Source organism: Eupeodes corollae, chromosome 3 (assembly GCF_945859685.1).
Source record: "Eupeodes corollae chromosome 3, idEupCoro1.1, whole genome shotgun sequence".
In the NCBI taxonomy this organism is placed as follows: domain Eukaryota; kingdom Metazoa; phylum Arthropoda; class Insecta; order Diptera; family Syrphidae; genus Eupeodes; species Eupeodes corollae.
In genome coordinates, this window is record NC_079149.1 from 36,828,336 (window position 1) to 36,850,317 (window position 21,982).

Sequence of the window (21,982 nt, forward strand, 5' to 3'; positions counted from 1 at the left end):
TTTACAAACATTTAATTTCAGTAAAGTTCCTCGAATATTTCATTTCTCAACAAAAAAATGCTTTGCATTTTTTAAATTGAAAATTTCGAAACGTGTAGATCCATTTTTGTTTACTTTTGTGGGTTGTGCGTTTCAACGTATAAGATTTTACATCATTCAATTCAATTTCTGAAATTCATCTTCAGCTTCACTTTATTTTCTTAGCGCACATTAAAAAATTAAGGTTTTTTGAAAGTGGGTTATTTTAAAATTGATGTTTAATTAACTGTGACGTCACCATTATGTTAGATATTAACGTATATTTTTCGTTACAAGTATACAAAAGTTGTTCATCAACTGAACAACTTTATTTAAAAACTTAAGGAATTCGTCAGGTCGTTGTAAAATTTAAAGTGTCATCTTATTGATATAAAGATGTTTATTAATGTTAATTAAGTTTCAACATTAAATACAAATTTTAGGCGCTTTTGGACAATTTTGGACGATTTTATGGAAAGCACCCTCCTCCCCTCTTCTGACTATAAGTATCATAGACTTTGTCAAACGACTATATGACAAAAGTTGGGGTATCTTATTTTCCTCAGCCATATCTCAAGAACTTTTTAAGATATTTCGATATTTCATAAACAAAAACATACAGAAAATCGGTTAAATATTGAGTTGAACTAAAATCTGTTGACTTCAAAATTATCTTATCTTATAAAAACATTTGTGAAATTTGTTTATGTTAAAAAATATCAATAGTATTAAAGTGATTTTTCACTCGAATATCTTGAGAAAAATTAAAGACAATGGCGACAAATTTTAAACAACCTATTATTAAGGCCTTAGCACTAGTTAAAAATTTATTATATACATAGTAATCTACTAACTTTTCACTAACTTTAAACACTTTTTATTGTTTTTCTAAAAAACATGAACACATTTAAATAATGACAGATTGTGGAGCAAACAAAACAAACATACCTTAATATTTTTGCAAATGTCAAAGTGACAACATTGAATTTGAATTTTCTTTTTTCATTAATTTTGTTTTCATAACTCGTCGTGGTTTATTTGCGTTAAAGTTTAAGTTCGTTGCAACTATTTTGGATATTAACACCGAATAATATTAAAAAAATTATTCTACTAGGTAAAAGAATTATTGTTTAGTGAAAAAGTTTAAATGAAACGTGCATTAAATTATTGAATATCTGCGATAGATCTATTCCTCGTGAAGCATCTTCAATACCCAGAAGCAGCTACCATGCTACAACTATTGGCTTCGGTGTGAAGGTTGGTGGCAGTGGTTGTGGGTACACAGGAGGGTTGCGACAATAAAAACAGGCATCTTCCAAAAAAGGAGCCTGTTGTTCTTGGCAGTCCAAGCAAATGCAAAATTGAACTGTTTTGGTGTGATTGATTTCTTCGATGAAGTAAGATGTTATGCTATATTTTTAACTTCCCATAGGAAGTTATTTAACAGGTCCGATTTTTCAAATTGAATATTTTGACATTTTTCGACGTTTCAAGGTCCCTGTATTCGAAATAAAAGATTTTTAGAAAGATGTCTGTGCGTGCGTGTGTACGTAAGTTCGTACGTCCGTGCGTTCAGGACGTTTTTTTCGTCGTACATAGCTCAAGAACCAGAAGACATATCGACTTCAATTTTATTATAGAGATAATAAGGCAGAAAGATGCAGAAAGGGCTCTCAAGAAAATTGCGTGGATGGTTTTTTTTACCATAGTAGTTTGAAAAAAAGGTGAAAATTTTGGTTAACCCTAAATATCTTACGAACCAAAAACGATAGAGACTTAAATTAAATCTTATACAATATATTGTAACGTGATACCAAAGAAGTGTGTTTTTTGAAAAAAAAAAAATGCATTTAACGGTTTTGTTTTATAGATCAAAAGAACTGAACGAAAAAATTTGTCACCTCCAAAATTTTACGACTAAAATATGATTTCATCTCCAAAACATTTTACAATGAAGAATAATGTTTTTGACATCTGATTAAATTTTGAGAAAAATCGAATTGACAGTTTTTTTTATAAAAAATAAAAATCTAAAAAAAACATTACTCAAAGTTGGTAAAAATTGAATATCGATTCAAATATCTTTTCAAAAACTTGAAATTTAGGCTTCAAACTTATTTTATCTTCTAAGAAATATTGTTTTCAGCATTTTGAAAAATGTTGAGAAAAATCGGATTGAAAGTTTTTTTACAAAAAATAAATACCTACAAAAAAATTAAAAAAAGTTGGTAAAAATTGATTTTCGACTCAAATATCTTTTCAAAAATTGTAGATATTAGCTTTAATTTACCTTTATCTTTCAAAAAGTATTGCTGTTAATATTCAGTAAAATTTTGAAAAAAATCCAATAGACAGTTTTTTTACAAAAAATTAAAAACCTAAACAAATTTAACAAAAGTTGGCAAAAATTGATTTTCGACTCAAATATCTTTTCAAAAATTAAAAACATTGGCTTCAAACTTATTTTATTTCACAGAAAATATTGTTTTATTTTGTATTTTTATAGTACCTACGCAAATTTGGTAAAAATTGATACGAGTATACTCGTAGACAAACTTTTAAGTAAGACAAATCGACAGACGGGATGGGAAGTTATCAGTGTGGGTCGCAACCCCACCCTCTTTTTGGTTTTATTATTGTAATTTTTTTGTCTTCAGTCGATTAATCACCACTCTGTATTGCCAAAGAAAAAAATACTAAATGGTGAGCTATCAACTTCTATAAGACGATGCCATACGAGATACAGTGGAACCCGTCTATGGTTACGAGAGAGTGGCGCTTTCTTGAACGATGTCCTTCAACGCCCGTGCACTTTGGTGGCGTTCATTGGTGTATGCAGTTTTTGTTTGTGCGACAGCCTAACAAAGTACCTACTAAGTTCAATGGTATATACAAATAGAATAGTATGGAAAAATGACATATGTCATACAGATTTAGTACTATATTTGGTGATTTTAACTTTAGCAAAATGTTAAGAAGATAGTACGATACTAAGCTCGTTTAAAATTATCAAAATCCTTTTTTTAACCAAGTATTTTACTAAAAATGATGTAACATCGTACTAAATCGTCTTAAATTTTTCGCCAATGACTTATCGTTTTTTGTGCCTAATTCAAATTTTTATTTGTTAACGTTTCATTATTTTTTAGTTTATTCGTTCAGTTTTTTGAAAAGAAATTGTAAAAAAATTCATTTTCCACAACAAGGTCTTGAGAAGAAATGGAAACATCGCCTTTAAACGTATACAAACTTTAAAAACTAAACTTACAAGGATTAAATATATTTTTTTTGAGAAATATTTTTTTTTAAACTAAAATATTTGAGGAAAAAATGTAAATGTTGACTTGAAACATTTTTTATCTTGGTGCTGTGAAATAAGGCCAAATTTCAAGAATTAGCCTTATTTCACTTTTGTAACGTTTATAAAGCGAAGGTGGTCTTATTGCACTTAAACAAAGTGAAATAAGGCCACATGCACCCCCCCCCCCTTATCACATTCCTCATCGTAATAATAAAAAAAGTTAGTCTTATTTCTCAACATAAATTGACCATATTTCACATGGTCAAAGTGCACTACGACCAATCAAAGTGCACTTCTGACAATTCTTGAAAGTTGGCCTTATTTCACCTCTTATCTAATACAAAATATTGTTGTTAGCTTTTAGTAAAATAATAGTCTCGACAAAAACCTGCTTAAAACGTTGATTGTCCTTAAAAGACAGTTTGGCTTATTGCTAAAAATAATTATGTTACGGGCACAATTGGCAAGTTATCAGTTCCTTTTTTACTATTTTTCAATAAGATCAGCGTCCTATTTCATGAAGCACATTTTATTTTGCAACTTTTCACTTTTATTTTGCAAATTTTTGAATAGAAAAGTTTTCCGCTTTTCAAAAAACGTTCACCAAACTCAAATTTCAAAGTAAAAAGTCTCTTCTGAAAAGTATTGTATCTGTCCTCCTTGTTTAGAATTTTGAAAAATTTTCATTTGCCCATAAGTTTGTTTCAAAAAGTTGTCGAAAACTGATAAAATAAAAACACATGAACATAAAATAATAGTTAACAAGACAAATAGACATAGGCTACTTTATTTTTTAATTTTGATGAATTTTCCAAAAACGTAAATTTTAAATTATAGAATCCTGTCTGATTTTGTGGAGGCTTTTAATCCATCAACATCGTTGCCATCATTTAATGGAACTTGGAGCACAATATCATGCCTTTGCATCTATTCACGCAATAAGCAGAGAAACCGTCTGCAAAGTACGAGTAGTTCATCGGGTGTCAAATATTATCCTTGACGAATTTCCTTTTTGTTTTATACAATCTCAAAGACGTCTCACTTTTTAATATTTTTGTCTGATTATTTTTGTCTTATTATCTTTTATTTCAATGAATATTTGATCTTAATGATCCCAATCTTATATTAACTTTGCAACTTTTAAAAATTTGAACTAATTGCAAAGTTGCATTTAAAATTTTTTAAATACTTTTACTTTTCAATTTATGTACAAAAGAAGAAAAATTAAAAAAGTCTTTTCACTTTGCAAATTTTGTGAAACATTTTACACTTTTACTTTATTTTAAGGTAGAAAGTGAAAAGTCTTTGGTGAAATAAGCCCTAGATCAGTGGTCTCCAATTAGTTTTACTCGGGGTCCGTTTTAAAAAATGAAATGACCATCGTGGTCCGCACATTTTATTTATAAGAAAAAATATTTATTAAACAAATGTTTTAAGGAAATAACAAAGGTATTTTATTATATATTTATTTATAGGTATCAATGCGAAAAATGACATTTTTTGTTGCGTATTATCTGTCTGAAGTTTGGAGTAAAATTGGTGCAAGCTATTGACATTAAATCCTGGAGATGTTCAGTAGTAAGTCGAGATCGAAATTTATTCTTAATGAACTTCATCTTCGAAAATGCTGCTTCACAAATATATGTCGATCCAAACAAAGTAAGAAGTTTCAAAGCTAATTTATGTAATTCTGGATATTTATTACCACATACAAATTTTATCCAGAACTCTTCACTGGAAACCTCCGATTGTTTGTGTTTTAAAACTGTGTTTTCTTGGAAATCGATCATTTCCATCTGCAGAGTAGCTTTATCACTTCCGAAAACAATTGCAGCTTCATCGCTCCATTCACCATCAGGATGCAGAGAGTAAATGCTGCTGAGAATTTCTACAACATTCTCAATTTTCTTAAAATCTGCGAACCTTTTTTGAAATTCCGATTTAAGATCCGTAATGAACGTCTTGAATTGGCCGACGTCAGTCTCGTTGTCACTGCTGATTATTTTATATAAATGAGGGAAGTGTAAGCATTCATTTCCAAGATCATTAATAAAAAGATCAAGTTTTCGAGAAAAACTTTTGACATCTGACATGAGCTCGCATACCAGCTTTCCCTTGCCTTGAAGTTTAAGGTTCAGGTCATTGATATGTTTAAAAGTATCCGTTAAGAAAGCAATGACAGCAACATTTTCTTTTTCGTTTAGAAAACTTAAGTAAGATTTTGCTGAAGTCTGATCACTGTTAAAAAGATATGTCTTCAAGTGTTCTAAAATGCTGAAGAATCTTTCTAAAACGCAGCCTTTACTTAACCATCTGACGTTATTATGCAACAGTAGATCGTCATATTGTGCATCAACTTCTTCAAGAAATGATTTCAATTCACGATGTTGCAATGATGATTTAGCACGAAGAAAGTTTACTATTTTCATCACTTCTTGCATAATACGCTCAAAATTATGATTGAGTTTGCAGCAAAGCACAGTTTGATGAATAATACAGTGGTACGAAATCAAATTTTGATTACATCTCTCATTGCTTCTCAACAGGTGAACTAGTCCTTTTTTATTCCCAACCATTGCTGGCGCACCGTCAGTAGTTACCGATAAGAGCTTCTTCAAGTCTAACTCATCTTTTTCAAAATAATCCATTACTGCTTTGATCATGTCTTCTCCTCGGGTTCTTCCTAAGAGAGGCAAAAGAGCCAATATCTCCTCAACAAAAGTTTCTCTCGTTTTGTCCAGGTAGCGTACAAAAATAATTAACTGTGCCGTATCAGTGATATCGCATGATTCATCCATAGCCAAGGCGTAATAGTTTGCATTATTTAACTGCCGTTTCAAATCGCAATGATTTTCTTCTGCCAAAACGTGTGTATTTCTGGTGCTAGTAGAAGCAGATAACGGAATCCGTCGTATCGTCTCAACAACATCCTTTTTGTTCTCAAATAAAGCATTACCCGCCTCAAGAAAGCATTCTTTAACTACGTCAGCATCAGTAAATGGTTTCATATGCTTAGCCAGAGTCCAAGAAATACGTAAAGAAGCCTCACCACATTTTTCCTGCTCAGTCATTGAGCGACTTATGATCTGGGTCGAAGATAAATAACTTGATAGTAAACTTGCAATTCTAGACTTACGCAGATCACTACCAACTGGAAAGTTTCCGGCAAATGATTTGTGTTTGGTATCATAATGTCGTTTTATATTCGAGCTTTTAATTAACACCACTGTTTGGTTACATATCAAGCACATTGGTACTGCTCCAGCACGATTTGGCAGCGTAAAACAATATAAATCGGTCCATTCCGGCAAAAACTGTCTATTTTCATCTTCAACTTTTCTTTTTTTCTGTTCCATAGTCAAAACTCGCTATAAACAGCCAAAACACTCTTAAAGTAAACAAGCAAATGTAATATTTATTTCGTCGCGCCGCGCAGCGTACTTCGCTCAAAATTATGATGAATTAACCCCGCCATCGCGACATTTGCCGCAATCTGCGAACTCTTTTTCGCTCGTTACTTCGCCCGGCCGTTTTCGGTCCGCACAAAATGGGTCAGCGGTCCGGATGCGGACCGCGGTCCGCCATTTGGTGACCCCTGCCCTAGATTATCCAATGGGTCAATAGAGTTATTAGAAACTTTGCTTTGTTTTTTAAACATATGAAATATTTAAATTAATTATTCATTTTTGGAAAAGTTTTGTTTATAAAATCGGAACTTAAACCGAACAAATTTATACAAAATATGCTTTTAATACTATTATAATAGTTCTTACTTCTTTTTAATCATGCTAAAGATGTTTAGATCATTCCATTCTTTAATTAAATACATAGTTTCCTGCAGCGCTATTAGGCTGAAGGAATCAAATAGCTGGTTGTCAAAACCTTACGGTCACAGCAACACCACGAAATTAATTCCCTCAGATATTATCTCGGTAGACACTGACTACTGCACTCCTACTTTAAACCTTAGTAAAGGTTTTAAGGTTATTTTCCCATCCAGAGAAGATTGGGAGGATGATATCGTGTCGATAGGTTTCGACACAACCATCTTTACTGACGGCTCAAAGATGGAGTGCGGAGTTGGTTCTGGTATCCTTTCTGAGTCCCTAAATGTAGCCAAATCCTTTAGGCTTCCTGACTTTGCTAGCGTTTTTCAGGCTGAACTGCTGGCAATACGGGAGGCATGTAAGATACTTAAGCAAAACCCAAACCAAAACCGAAATGTGGCTATCTTTACAGACAGTTAGGCAGCTGTCAAAGCCATTAGCTCGGCCATATCCTCATCTAAATTGGTCCAGCAATGTCGCGATGAGCTTGCGAACCTGAATATTAACCTCGGTGTCACCCTGATCTGGGTTCCGGGCCATAGTGGTATCGTGATGGGAAATGAACGGGCTGACGAGCTAGCCAGGCAAGGATCAGACCTTCATAGCTCACTTGCGGAAATGGTTAACATTCCAAAGTGACCAAAGAGAAAGTGAAACGATAATCCATTACCTCTGCAAATGTCCTGCTTTGGCAAACACTAGAATGACATACTTTGGTAAAGCATTCTTTCACGAACTTGATGAGGTATCTGAGACAAAGATTAGAGACCTAATCTTTTTTATCAATGCGAAAAAATGGCTCTAACATAATCGCTATGAAGCTTCTCTATAAATCTGTCCCTTTCAATCAATTGGTATCAAAACGATGCACTACCGTGCTAATTGGATCTCAGGCTAGGATCCTTGAGATCGACATTTCTACCTACCTGCCTCCATTCTTTAATTCTTGATAATGCTATCATAATTTCCATTTAAAAATTCAATTGTCACGATTTTCCTAATTATGGTCTTCACAATCTCCTTTAACAAAGATTGAAGGCATCAAAATTGATGTTTGATATAAAATTCTTGAATTTCTTAAACCATATTTATGTTTAAGATTGTTATATGTATAACTTTAAACCAATAATCTACATGGCTAACCATAATATTAAACTCACTTTACCAATTTTCCGTCTCCAACCATAAAGTATGAGTAATAAGCTCAAAATCACGTAATCGATTTCAATTACAGTCGGCACGACTCTGCTAAATAATTTCAAATTTGTAATAAATGTCGAATCGCGCAACACAATCACAATTACTTACATTTGCATCAGAGGACGAGGATGTTATGCACATCACAGGCCCCTCATATAATACCTCAAAGTATTAAAACAGAAAAAAAAAGCAACAACAAGTTGGAAAAAGGGGGATACATTTGCTCAAGGAAAACTAAACCACGTTAAGGACAAAACCCCCTTTATAAGGTTTATTATTATAGCAGCAACAGTAGAAATAGCACCGCTCATTTCCGTATCCTTCTAGATGCACGCTATTTGATAAGATTCTTATAAGACTCCTGAATATCGTTACAACAGTTACAAACAAACGGGACACAATTCAAATTCAACAAATTTGTAGAAAAAAAAGAAGAAATTTAGAATTGGAATCCTTTAATCCGTTTTAGGGGGGAAGGATTTGCCTATTTCTTGAGCTCCACGGAAAGACATACCTACCTAACAGATTGGGGTTGATGAACAATTTTGTGCAGACACTTGGATTAGCTAGAAGCTAGATTTAGATCCTGTTTTAAGATGCGGTTAGGATAATTTGATTTTTGTTTGGTGAAGAAAACATGCAAAAGGATTTCCACCAAAGGAGAGATTGAGTAAGTTTACTTAATGTCCTTTCGGTGATATGGGGTTTTTTGTTAGATATCCATTTTGAAGGTTTCTTTTTAGTCGTGGGTACCATCATGTACCTATACCTACCGACGACTACGACGGTGACGATGTCGGGCACAAAATGGGCGTATTTCCAAAGTTTTGTTTTAGTTTCATTTACTTTGTCCTCTCTAAGAGATCCTTATGGCAGATTGTCACACACCGGGACCACTACAAAAAAGGTGTCCGATAAACGATAATGTATTTTGTCTCGAGGTAAAACATTTGTTTTTACACTTTCCATCCTTCGGTATATCCTTGCACCCTTTTTTCTGTGTGAAACAAGATTTCAGATAAGGATAACAATAAACGCCTGGCTGCTTTATAATGGAAGGACCGATATAGGTTCCTACAATTGGCACCCTTTATTTCTGTTTGTTCAGGCCTGTACCTGCACAATGTCTTTTTAACAAAACTTAAAAATATCATAGGCTTACCATTTATACCGTTTTCTGCTCGATTTTTTAATCCCAAAATGGCGTCGATCGTGTGTCGTGGTGTGAGCGTCTGTCCAGATGATCCCAATTTTCGACTAGTGTCCTTGATATCAGCATCTAAAATGCAAATAGAATAAAAGGATACCAATTATCAACACTGCTGCGCAATTATTGTCACATTTAAACACAAAATATCTGCACATACACGTAAATGCGAAATGTCCTGTCGCATGTTTCTAAAAATTGAATCGTGTGTGTAGGAGATTAAAAAATATACATTTACCTGCATTAACTAGGTAAACAGAATAATTATACCCGCACAATATACGAGCTGCATTCATATAGCTCTTATAATAGTAGTTGGTGGGCGGACGAGTAGGTTGGTCCTTTCAGAACTGAAAATGAAAAAATTGTCGACCGTCTGGGCGGGAAGGCGGTCGGGGGTTTTGTGGGCAAATTTTACTTAAGAGAAAGCATTTAATGACAATTTGTCATGGTATATTGGTGCAATTAGAGTTTGTAATTTGTTTTGAGTTTAAAATGATTTCATGTGTCAAACATGTGAAAATGCGGTACAAGTATGGGTTGGGTATACAATTACACGCTATGTATGAATTGCTCAGGGCACATATCCGAGTATATCAGGATTAAGGAATCGCGAACGAGAAATCACATATAGTTGCTATGATTTGAATATTTATGACAAAGAAATTAAATTACTTTTAATTATAAGAGAGGCGAACAACGAAACAATAAATAAATACGCTAAAGAACTCTGCAGTGGGGGGAGGGGTATTAAATGTGTGATATGTTGTTGAAAAATTGCTTAGTTCCATTTATGAATCTAGATCAAGGTGAATTGTGTGCTAATTAGAATTCAAAGGATAAAGACAACAGAAACTAGAAACGCAATTAAGGATTTTCTTGTACTCTGTTTAATAATTACAAGTTGTACAATTACGTACAAAATTATGATGTTTATAATATGAGTTCATACAAGTACTTGCTATAAATATACTTATGGTCTAAAAGTTTAGGGGAATAACATATGTATGTAGCTTGAAAACAGACATTTTTGTGTACGGGTGGAATTCTATTTCACTCGTAATAGGAGTTATTAAGTTATAACAAAGTGATGCACACAATCCCTTTTAACTTAAACAAACTTTTGCAAGAGCTTTCCAGTAGGAAGTTTTATTCTGTTATTAATTAATTGAGTATTTCTCAAAATAAATAAATTGTTATGACATTGACAATGAAATACTTTATATCTTATTTCTCACGTTAACCAAAATAAACAAAGTTGAAAGATATTAAATCATAAGTTCTAGAAATGAAAAAGCATGAACATGTTACTTTATAAAATATGTGTCTTAAAGAACGTCTTCCAAAATAATACCCTACAGTTTCTGTAACCTAATTTTCTAAAAAGTAAGATCTTATCATATCACCCGTGGCGTCGTTGTTAGTGCGGCGGACTATCATAAGCTAGGCAGAACGATTTCTCATATACAGCAGGTTTAGTGGTGCCAAACCAAGAATTTTAGAATAAATCTTATTTTGTAACATGAATATTCTTCGGTAGTACCCTTGTCATGATGGTTAGTGCGTTGGACTGTAATGCCAGAGGTCTTGGTTCGATCCCTGCCTATGCCATCTAAAGTCTTTTCACGGGTACTGCCTCTTGCGAGGAATTGACAAATTCTCCAAAAGTAACTCTTGTCATGAAAAAGTGTTTTCTCAACATTAGCCGTTCGGATTCGGCCTAAAATTGTAGGTCCCTTCCATTCCTGACAACAGTACTCGCACACAGGAATGGTTGAGAGTTGTCAGTCACTAGGCCCTAGTTCTTAAACGGACTGTTGCGCGACCCAATTTCATTTCAATTCAATTACCAATCAACTCAACAGTAGTCGATCATTATGTTAAACAATTCGGTTGAAGTTACATAACTTGCAATCAAAGCGACTTTTCTTAAAGTAATTCTCTTTTCATACAATAAAAATCTCATACAATATCTAATCTATCTTGAAACATTGGGCTTCGACATTCTACATTCTATACAAACAGATAAGTCGTTGTTAACAGAGTCTTTTTTGTTTGTTTGAAAATAGATGCTTTATTTTAATGATCTTTATGTAACAATCGGAACTTTTATTTCGGTAGGAATTAAAATTGGATCTCCCTTCTCAAGAAAAGACCATAATTGAAAAATTATTAGAGAAACCATTTCAACAATATGGTTTTCGTAGAAGCAAACAAATCTTACAAATTTAAAATCAACACATAAGTATAGAAGCAGAAAATATACTAGAACGTTTAGAGAAAATCAATATTCAATATATAATATTACCAATAGCTAGCTATTTGGTAGCTAGAGTATCAAGAACTAGTTTTGTTGACATGTTTACTTTTTTCCGGTACCTCTTTTGCATGAAGTTCTTTGGATGTGGACAATATGGACACACAAGCTAATTTGCATTTGCTTTATGTAATTAAATTAGCTACCTTTGGTCAAACAATTAAAGACGAAGCCTTAAGTCTCCAACATAACATTCCAAAAAATCGTGCGGTGTTAAAACGTCAACAGTTTTTAAAGTTATTCAATTGCTATCCAAAATTTAATCAAAGCTATTGCTGACGGGTTACGCCATCATATTTTTGATAGAATCGGACTGCCAGAATTTATAGCTTTGTATAAATTCATTTAAAGTCCCAATTATTTATTGTTATTACTTAAAAAAAAAAAAAAACATGAAACATTTTCTGCATTTATCGATGTAAGCTCAGGGCGGACTACACAAAATTTAAATAAAATAAATTATTATTCTTTAAAATTTATCTTCAGCTTCTAGAAGAAAGTAGCTAACTCTGAAATCATAAGCAGGTATCGCCACTGATGCTAGGGTCCTTGAGCTCAATCCCTGCTTTGCCACCTTAAGATTTTTTTTTCGCGGGTACTGCCTCTTGTGCAAAAATTGACAAATCCTTCAAGAGTAATTCTTGTCACGAAAAGTGATTTCTCAAAGTAAATTTTCGTAATTCGCATAAATCTATAGGTCCTCTCCATCCCCGATAAAACACACTGGAAAAGTTGAGAGTTTTCAAGTCACTAGGCCATAGTTCTCAACGAGCTGTTGCTCCTCCTAATTTAATTTCTTTAAAGTTTTATCATACTGTCAGCCTTAAAATCGGACAGTGACACGTTGAAGATAAAAATGCTTACAATTTTCGACAAGATTTTGTTGCTGAAAATAAAATTGCATTTCTAAAATTGGCTCTGATAGCCTTCAAAACCGACTTCAAATTTATGATATCACGTTACGTTTTTGAGACAATCATTTTTAATATTCGAAAAACACATATAAATAGATTTTTGAGGCTGCCTAAATTCATGAAATAGCTTTTTCGATTAACTTCGTGATGATTTTCCAAATCTATCGTTTATATAAATTTTCTTCGATATTCATTTAAAATATTTTTAAAATTTCATAAAATGTTCGAAAAATCATCATAACAAACTACATAGATTTCACATGTTTTAAACAAATCATAAAGAAACGCCGACCCATTTGTCCTAATACGGTTTTCAACATAAAACTTCAAAACGAATTGAAAGAAATTTTTGTTCTTGAAACACATAGTCGTAAAAACAGTTCTACCATATACAGCTTTGGATTGGAAATATATTAAAAGTATAAAAATAAAGTTGAAAAAGGGTATTTTTAAAACTTGGGGTAAGTAAACACCAAAGTTTTAAATCGAAACCAAAACCAGCACTAAAAATTTAAGTTCAAAACTACCTAATGAAAGTTTCCAGAAACTAAGTAGAAACTATAATGATTTAAAATGTATCTAGATAACAACGATTTTTACTTTGAAAAATCATCACACAATTTGTTGTTAACCAATAGTTTCTGTTTTTAATTAACCTTAAAAACCCTGTTTTTGGTTCTCAAGCATTTTAAAGGAGCATATTTTATGAACCTGATTTAGTAGACAAATTTAACCCCGAGATTTGAAGTTAGTACAGCTTAATCCTTTGAAAAAGTATTGATTTGTTTATGTAACAGAAGAAACGTGATGATAACCTGTGTTATCAACAATCATTTTTCGATTTTCCTAGGAACCAAAACTGCTGGTGTAATTTTGGACTGATCTTCATAACTGCAGATGGTTTTTCTATGAAAAGCATGTATTTCAAGGACATGTTGCTGAACTTGAAAAGCCTTATGATCTAAGTTTTCAAAACATAAAATCTTTATGGAAAACCATTCATTTAAAGAACCAAAAATGCTGTACTAAAACTTTAGATTAGGAAATTGTATTACTTTTTCTATAATTTGAAAACTACGAAAATTTACGTTTTTGACAATTAGTAAACAATATGGAAATATTGAATCAACAGTTTTTTTTTTTTAATTCAACATTTTTAATTAAAAATTAAGTTGACGTTGGTAAAATAAACACAAAAGGAAACAGGAAGGCAGTCTCTATTATAAAAATTATGTATTATCAAAAACTAAAAAAATAATCACAGTGAATTAGAAAAGATTTGGAAATCAGAACTCAATTAAGTTTCAAAAATCCGTTATTTAGATAACCGGCACTGATTTTCTGTATATTGATGCAAACGTAACACAAAATAAACTTTCCTTAACCATTAAAATATTGGCAGAATTTTGTTCAATTGAAGTTCAAATAAAGATATGTCGCTTTGATTTTTTTTAAATCCTTTTTATTTCTTTGACGCACCCTGTAGAATGCTACAGCCATATGCTCAGCTTTAAAATGCAAATTTTTAATTAAAGGTTCTTCTTTATCAGAGCATTTACAAGAAGATACAAGTGGATGTTGGTATCGATCGGTCTCCATAATGTTGTAGTAGAAGTTTTGGAAATCTTAGATTGAGTCAAGCTATCAATAAATTCCGTATAAAGATATGTATATTGTATTAAACTTAGGACACTTAGTACGACCAAATCAAAAATGGATGTAAACAAATCATACAAAAAGTTGTTCACTGGGGCGTATACTCGTACGTTTTCATACAGCGTATCATCATTATTCATAACGAAAGTCGAAAACAATCATTTTAACGTGACAAATTCCTTATTATCCAAATAGGATGGTATGGACACCAAAGGCTTGTGGTTTCAACAGGATGACACGCTACATGCCACAGACATACGCCTCCAGTTGGACATTTTCCAAAAGTTATTTGCACACATTGATATCTCACACAAAAGCCCTGTGAATTAATCACCAAGATCGTTCAGTCTAATCCCGTCGCCTTTTGACATTATCCTGTGAAGTTTTATAAAGTTAGAAATCGTTTTATATCAAACGGGTCTACCACGATATCTAGAAATTAATTATCTAGAAAGTAAAAATCTCGAATATGAAAATCTCGAAAACAAAAATCTAGAAAATAAAATTTCGAATGCAAAAATCCAGAATGTATGTTTGAATTTTTGAGGCAATGTTTAAATATTGCCTCAAAAGTTCAAACATACATTCTGGATAATTTACTTCTCCATAACAAACTTTAAGTTGACAAGTAGAGTTTGTTATCAATCATACAATTGCACATTGCTACACATGCACCTTTCTTATTGTTTGCAAAATTTTGTTTTCTTGCTCAGAAAATAAAATATTGGGTAAACTGATGTATTTGTGTTTTATTGACTTTTAACTGTTAAAAATACAAAAAAAAAATCTCGAATTTATATTTTTTGTTTCGAGATATTTTTCTAGATATTGTCTTTCGAGATTTTTGTTAATTCTGGATTTTTGTGGATTCGAGATTTTTGCGTTCTAGATAGTTTTTTTTTTATTTTCGAGATTTTCGGCATTCGAGATTTTTGGCATTCTAGTTTTCATCATGATCCCATATCAAACGAAAGCTTTTTGAAGTAAATATATCATAAACCTAAGAATAGTACTCGTTTATTTTCTAGGTCTTTTGAAATGTCTTGTTCTTAAGCCTTCAATTCACGACATAATCACAATTCAAAACAACTTTTTAAACGTTGGGTTTCTAACTAATGTTGTGAACGGGCGTTTGGACAGTTAGCTGCGAACAAATGAAGGCAATTCAGATTTTAGCTCAGTTCGAGTTGTGCAGTTATTTTTTGTCCTGAATGGTCGGACTTAAATATTCAAATTATTGTAATCAACAAAAATTGGACTTCTTTAAAAGAGTAAATGTACCGCTAGTTAAAAACAACGCCATTACTAAAAATAAGGAGTTCAACAATTCATTCAAATCGCTGAAGTTCAACACAAAATACTTGCGAAGCTAGCATCGAAATACTGACAGCTTTTAAGCTTCTTTTTTCTTAAACCGTTGATTACACTGGGCCATCGAAATCTTGTAATATGGGACTTATATATTTAAGCCACAAGAAAGCAAAATTCAATTACATTACTTAATTAAGGAATTCGTGAATTCATCCAGTCGAACAGATATGGTGCTGCACTTAAAGCTGTGGTAACCATTGGGCTAAAATACGTTTCTTGTGTATTTTAATATCAAAATAATATATCCTATCAGAAAAGCATTAAAAGGGGATTGCTTTGAATTTTTTGAACAAGGCATTTTTAAGGATTTGTCTTAAGTTCGACTTGAATAGTGTATGTTCCCTTAGATAGCTAAAGCTAATTTGTTTTCAGGTTCAGCTAAATCTTATTTATACATCAACTTGACTTAGTTAAGACATCCCAAGATGTAGTCGTATGCTTTCAAATTTGTTAGTATAAATGTGCAGAAAGCCGTCGGCGGCACTGTTGTAATTGTAGGATACCAAGATATCAAGTCATATAAAACCCATACAAAATGCTACCACTTATTACCATAATAAGGACTTCTATTCAATTCTAAGAAGGCACATATAATTCTTTTATTTTAGAAAGTTCTTATCAACGATTTCAACGAATAAAAAGTGACAACCCACCTCCAATTGAACTATTATTACTCCCAAGAATATTATTCTCGAATTGTTCCAATGCCTTGAATTTCTCCACAATCAGCTGAAAATGCTTAGTATCACGAACATTCTCCAATAAACTGCGAAAATTTTCAATTTCTTTTGGTGGAAATTTATTATTATTAGCGACGATTTTTTCGAAAATATGTTGAAATGTTTGTTTTTGAAGTTCCGTCATTGGAGGTTTGACGTCCATTTTGTCGGCGGAAAATAATGGATGAGTCAACTTTATATACAATTATTCGTTCAAAGATTTTATATAGGTTTTTCTGTCAATTAATTTTTATTTTTAATTTGACAGCTGTCACTTGAGGTTCACTACGGACATTTTCATTGAATTTAAATACCGTCGATCATCTAAAGCAGTGAAAACATTACTTGCGGAATGTAAACTCACAATAAAAATCACTTAACTCGTTTTTGTTTCTCTTTTAGGAAAATATCTTCACCGCACTATTTTTAAACACGGAATATGCGATGCATCACGACATGAAATCCATTTAATTTATCCTTGCAGAGAGGTATCACAAAATTGTAACAGTAACGTAGACACAACTCTTATGCACAATTGTATGAATTTTATTAAAACATAATGAGAGCTTATTAAAAGCTGATTAATCCCATTTTGTCGTCGTTGATTGCTCAAAGAAAGGGTCTTACTACACACCACTCGATTTATAGTGAAAGCTCGTTGAATCTCGTAACGGTTATTATATGTGAATGAATAATAACAACAAAACGCTTTGCTTTATTCTCTTTTTATAAAAACAAACAAATAAAAACATTCACCCGAATAACGAAGAATAACAGAAAATCCGTGGAAACAACTTGACGCGAACAAGGCAGACCGACATCTATTGCGGCAAGGTGAGCTCCGTAGTCTCATTAGCCACGTTCGACTGATTTTGACGTGCAAACTGGATTTCTGGAAGGCGGTCCGTAATGCGCAACACAATAGCCCAAACAACAACCCCTCCCTGAAGATTAATGACGTAAAACTTAAACTGACAGTCAGTTCACTCCAATACCAACAAACAGGATAATAGCTCTGAAAAGAGATGGTTATAGTTGCAGAGGTATTTGGGGTGGTTGTTTGCTGCTCTGGCACGTGCTACCTATGCTACCCTCTTCAATAATGTATCCCAAGGATAATGGAATAACAATCTTAATATAGTGCGTGTATGATAAGCTTGTGTCAATGCCTATTGAGTGTGTGTGTGTGAGCTGTGTGTGCGTGAGTGAATGAGTGAATAGAGAGTCCTTGAGGGGTAACCCAAAGCCAAATCCAAAGCAGAGTTATACAACAAAAATCCGGAGTACATAACAAGGATAAGGATATACCTATAGCCATCATCAAAGACAGCGGCACCTCGCTGCTTCGCTGCCCTCTTCGTCCCTCTTTCCATTGGATTGTGTGTTGTGTGTAAATCGGTGTGAGTGTGAATAGTTTTTGTTTCTGATTTTTGCTAATAGTCCTGCGGTTTAAAAAGCACTTAATTCTGTTATTGTGTAACGAACGAGAGACTTGGAAACAATAATTGAGATGTATTTAAGAATCTGATGGGCTCCGAAGCGGGATGGCTTCGGGTTTGGGTTCGAGTACGATGGCACAGAGACGGAGTTCGGGTCGGGTTTCAGGCATGGATTTGCGGAGGACGAAGAGGTTTACTCGGTGGATGACAGGAAGAAAAATGGAAAGATGGATGACTAGGCGGCAGGAGCAGTCACGGCTGCTGCGGAGCGGATGCTGATTGTGTGCTTCTGAATGGATACGCTCTTCCATTTTGTCTTTCCACACATGTGTGTGTATATATGAGAGAGTGTGCAAAACGAAGAACTCCTATACCTTAATCAATTTTTGTATTTAGATCACTTTAGATAGAGATACATTTGTATATCTACCTACAAGAGCTGATGTTATCCTATCTCTATACACATCCTTCGTATGGGTTTTTGGTTGATGTGCTTATGTATGGATATGTAAACATATTGGTGAAAAAGGAAGAAAGGATATCAATGGCTGGGAATGGGATATTGGCTAATTGAATGTGTTTTCGTAATTTCATTTTGTATTTTTTTTTTGTTTAAAGATTTAATCAGCCATCGTGCTTCTTGTAATTTTGTGATTCGAAAATTCTGATAATGAATCAGGATGTATTGTTAATTGCTACCACAGAAGGTAGATACACATAGATACTCAGAAATTAGATAGAAAGAGATAAATAAACATATTTAATAACTAATAGGTTAGGTAAAGTTGCTTATTGTTATCTGTTTATATAGTGGGGGTAATAGGTAGGTAGTTTTTTTTTTTTAATTAAAGTGATGTTAATCTGACGTTATTTGATGGAACCTATTTATAAGTAGCTAGAAAGGTAGCTAAGTTGAGATTGGGTTTTGCGTTTTATTTGCTAAGTACCTATGTGTTTATACTTCCACACCAGGTGGCCTGTATCCGTTTAGAAACTTTCAATGTAGAATTGATAATAATAATGTGTTAATTAATTTCAATAACGTAGAAAGTGTCTTAAATTTTATTTATTTTGTTAAACAATTGTATATGTTTTTCAATGAATTATAATATATTCAAAAGTTACCATTGTTATTATTTTCTATTAAGCTTAGCTACATTAGTATATTATTATTACATAAATCATATAAATTGTGTAGCGTCCTTAATATTATTAAATAACGGGTTATGCATTTTGCGGTTTCAAAAGTATAGGGCTAGAATTCGACATCTGACAAACTAAGTTGTTATAAACAAATTTTTTTGTCAGTTGAAAGTCTGACATTTACGAGAAGAGATTACTTAACTATCATACAAATTGTTAAAACCTACTTCAAAAGTGCCGATTGTGCCACAGCTACATATCGTGCTTTAAGATTAGATAATGGGTTACATTTGGAAAAATTGGATTGTTTACAGATATTGTAAGGCATGTGCGTACCACTGAAAATATCGCTGCTAATTACAGCGTCGTGGCGATATCAACTGGCCTCCAGGATCATGTGATTTGACACCGCTAAACTTTTTTTGTGGGGCTACACGGAAGACCGTGTTTATGCTGATACACCTTTGACTCTTAAAAAACCAACATTCGTCAAGTTATGGCTGAGATACCGCCCAATATGTGCTAAAAAGTGTTCGAAAATTACCTCGAAAGAATCGATGCTTGCAACAATTTGTGTGGTGATCATTTAAATGCGTTCAAACTTTAAAATAGAAACTAAATATCATGAAGAAAAGTTTTTTATATGTGGAACCCTGTATAATTTTTTCTAACAATCATAAGAAGAGAATTCAAAAGCTTCTTTTAAATTTGTTTGCATAAATGTACTTATGTATTTTGATCTGTTCAAAATTTGTTCAGATCAATATTTTTCTAGCAATTTGTATATAAGTTTAAAAATTGACTTTGTATGTATAATCGTTTATCAGTTTAAACATTTTTATAAATAGTTGTCTTATCGGGTTGCGGTAGAAATACTGCGTATCCGGTCATAAAGTTGTTTTTATAGTACTGTAAATGGGCTTAATATAGAAGAATCGTTTCGAAAATGTTAAAAAAGAGCACGATTTTTTTTTTAGCCAATAACAGAAACTTAAAGTTAAAGAACTCTTAAAACTAAATGTTTTTGAGAGTGTGGTATCATAACAATTTTTCGAGAAGACTACTTTACAAAAACATTTTAAGCCAATGTCAATTTTTAGTTTTCTTTGAATAATCGCGATTTCTTGTGCTCTTAAAAAGGTGTTAGTTTACAAGTTTTAAGTGAATTTTGTATAAACATATCAAGATGTTGACTTTAGTTCATCGTTTATATAGAATGTTTATAAATTTGTAAAATATTGAATATTTTATATAATACTATTATCTAGGCAAATTATTCTTATAAAACATTTGTTCTATCTGTTCTGGCTTTTTTTCTACAAATATTTATAAATAAAGAACTATCAAAAACACACTTTGTAAGGATACATTATTTTGTAATGAAAAATTCGTAGGTACAGTAATAAAACACAACAGTAATTTGTTCATATACCATTTCGGACCAATATTATAAGTTTACAGTGTTTTGAACCACAGAACTATGAGAATACAGTATCATGCAAAATTCTGAAAAACAGAGATGGTATCAGCTAAGGATATAGTTGACTATGACTATCATTTTTTTGATGATCAAATTGGCTATCATTTTCATTCTGTCTGTATAAGATGATTCAACTCATCTCAATTCGATTGAACAATTGTCAAAATTCGTTGTTGTCTTGGTGAACTTTTAAATTGATTCTTATAAAATATCTAAATAAAAGTTTCAAATTGCTTTTTTTAAAGAAACAAAGTGAACTAAGACAATTTTCTATTTCATTTATCAACAATCACCTTAGCCGATTCCACCCCAATATTTCAACCAGCTACCGAATAACTTAAAACAAAATTTTATTTCTCAGTTTGCATATAAAATAAATTTATGTAATCAACCTAACCAAAACTCAAAACCGAAATTTCTTAAAAGAAAAGGAAACTTTATGAACTTGTGAAAAATAAAGTCTTGGATGAAAGAAAAATAAGACCCGATTAGTAAGTATTTTGTGAAAAGACAATTAATTTATATGGTTAAATATTATTTTTTAAAACTTATCTCAAAATTCCTATGGAGGTTCTTACCTTTAATCATATATTAAAACGTCTTCAAAATTTACATGACAAAAATGTCCTTTTTTCCTATGTTTGTATTCTTCCGTTTAGTGATAACTTAAAAAAAGATAACTGATAACTTCCCATTCCGTCTTTAGATTTGTCTTGCTTAAAAGTTTTTAGGTTTTCTTGTTGGGTTAAAAAAGTTTTCACTTGAATTATTCTTAAAAATTTTAAAATTACCAACAATATTTTTCATAAATATATAATAGTTTAGTTTAAAAATCTAGTTTTGTTAAATACATTTTTAGTCGGAAACAAATTTTTTCCAATTAAAGTAGCATTTATTAGCTTTTTACAAATTGGATGAATGAAATTAGTTTGACATATATTAAGAACCGAAGATCAATTTTTGCCAAATTAGCGTACTATTTTTTGTAGATTATATTATATTGAAAAAACGTACAGTTGGGTTTTTATGAAAAAGCTTTTCAATATGGAGAACAATATTTTTTGTGAAATAAAAAAGTTTGAAGACAATATTTTTGATTTTTGAAAAGCTATTTGAGTGGAAACTAAATTTTACCATGTTTTTTTTACTATTTTCTAACGATTTTATTTTTTGTAAGAAAACTGTCAAAATTTTATTGAATGTTGACAACAATATTTTTTAAAAGTTATCTTAAAGTTTTGAAAAGATATTTGTGTCGAAAATCAATTTTTACCCACTTTTATTAATTTTTTGTTTAGGTTTTTAATTTTTTATAAGAAAACTGCCAACTTGATTTTTCTTAAAATTTGACTAGATGCTAAAAACGTTATTTTTCGTTGCGACAAATAGT

The 21,982-nt window shown here is 32.0% G+C and overlaps 1 protein-coding gene across 1 annotated transcript in view; it reads right to left on the bottom strand.

The window, feature by feature from the left end:
* The window catches only part of LOC129950419 (uncharacterized), a 144,650-nt gene extending 127,418 nt beyond the window's left edge, over positions 1 to 17,232 (bottom strand). The window contains exons 1-3 of the mRNA XM_056062361.1: positions 16,465 to 17,232; positions 9,509 to 9,625; positions 5,625 to 6,470 (exon numbers count right to left, since the gene is read on the bottom strand). Of these exons, the coding sequence (XP_055918336.1) occupies positions 5,625 to 6,470; positions 9,509 to 9,625; positions 16,465 to 16,693 (1,192 nt within the window). The 5' untranslated portion in view covers positions 16,694 to 17,232. The remainder of the gene's footprint in view (positions 1 to 5,624; positions 6,471 to 9,508; positions 9,626 to 16,464) is intronic.
* Between the last annotated feature and the right edge of the window lie 4,750 nt (positions 17,233 to 21,982).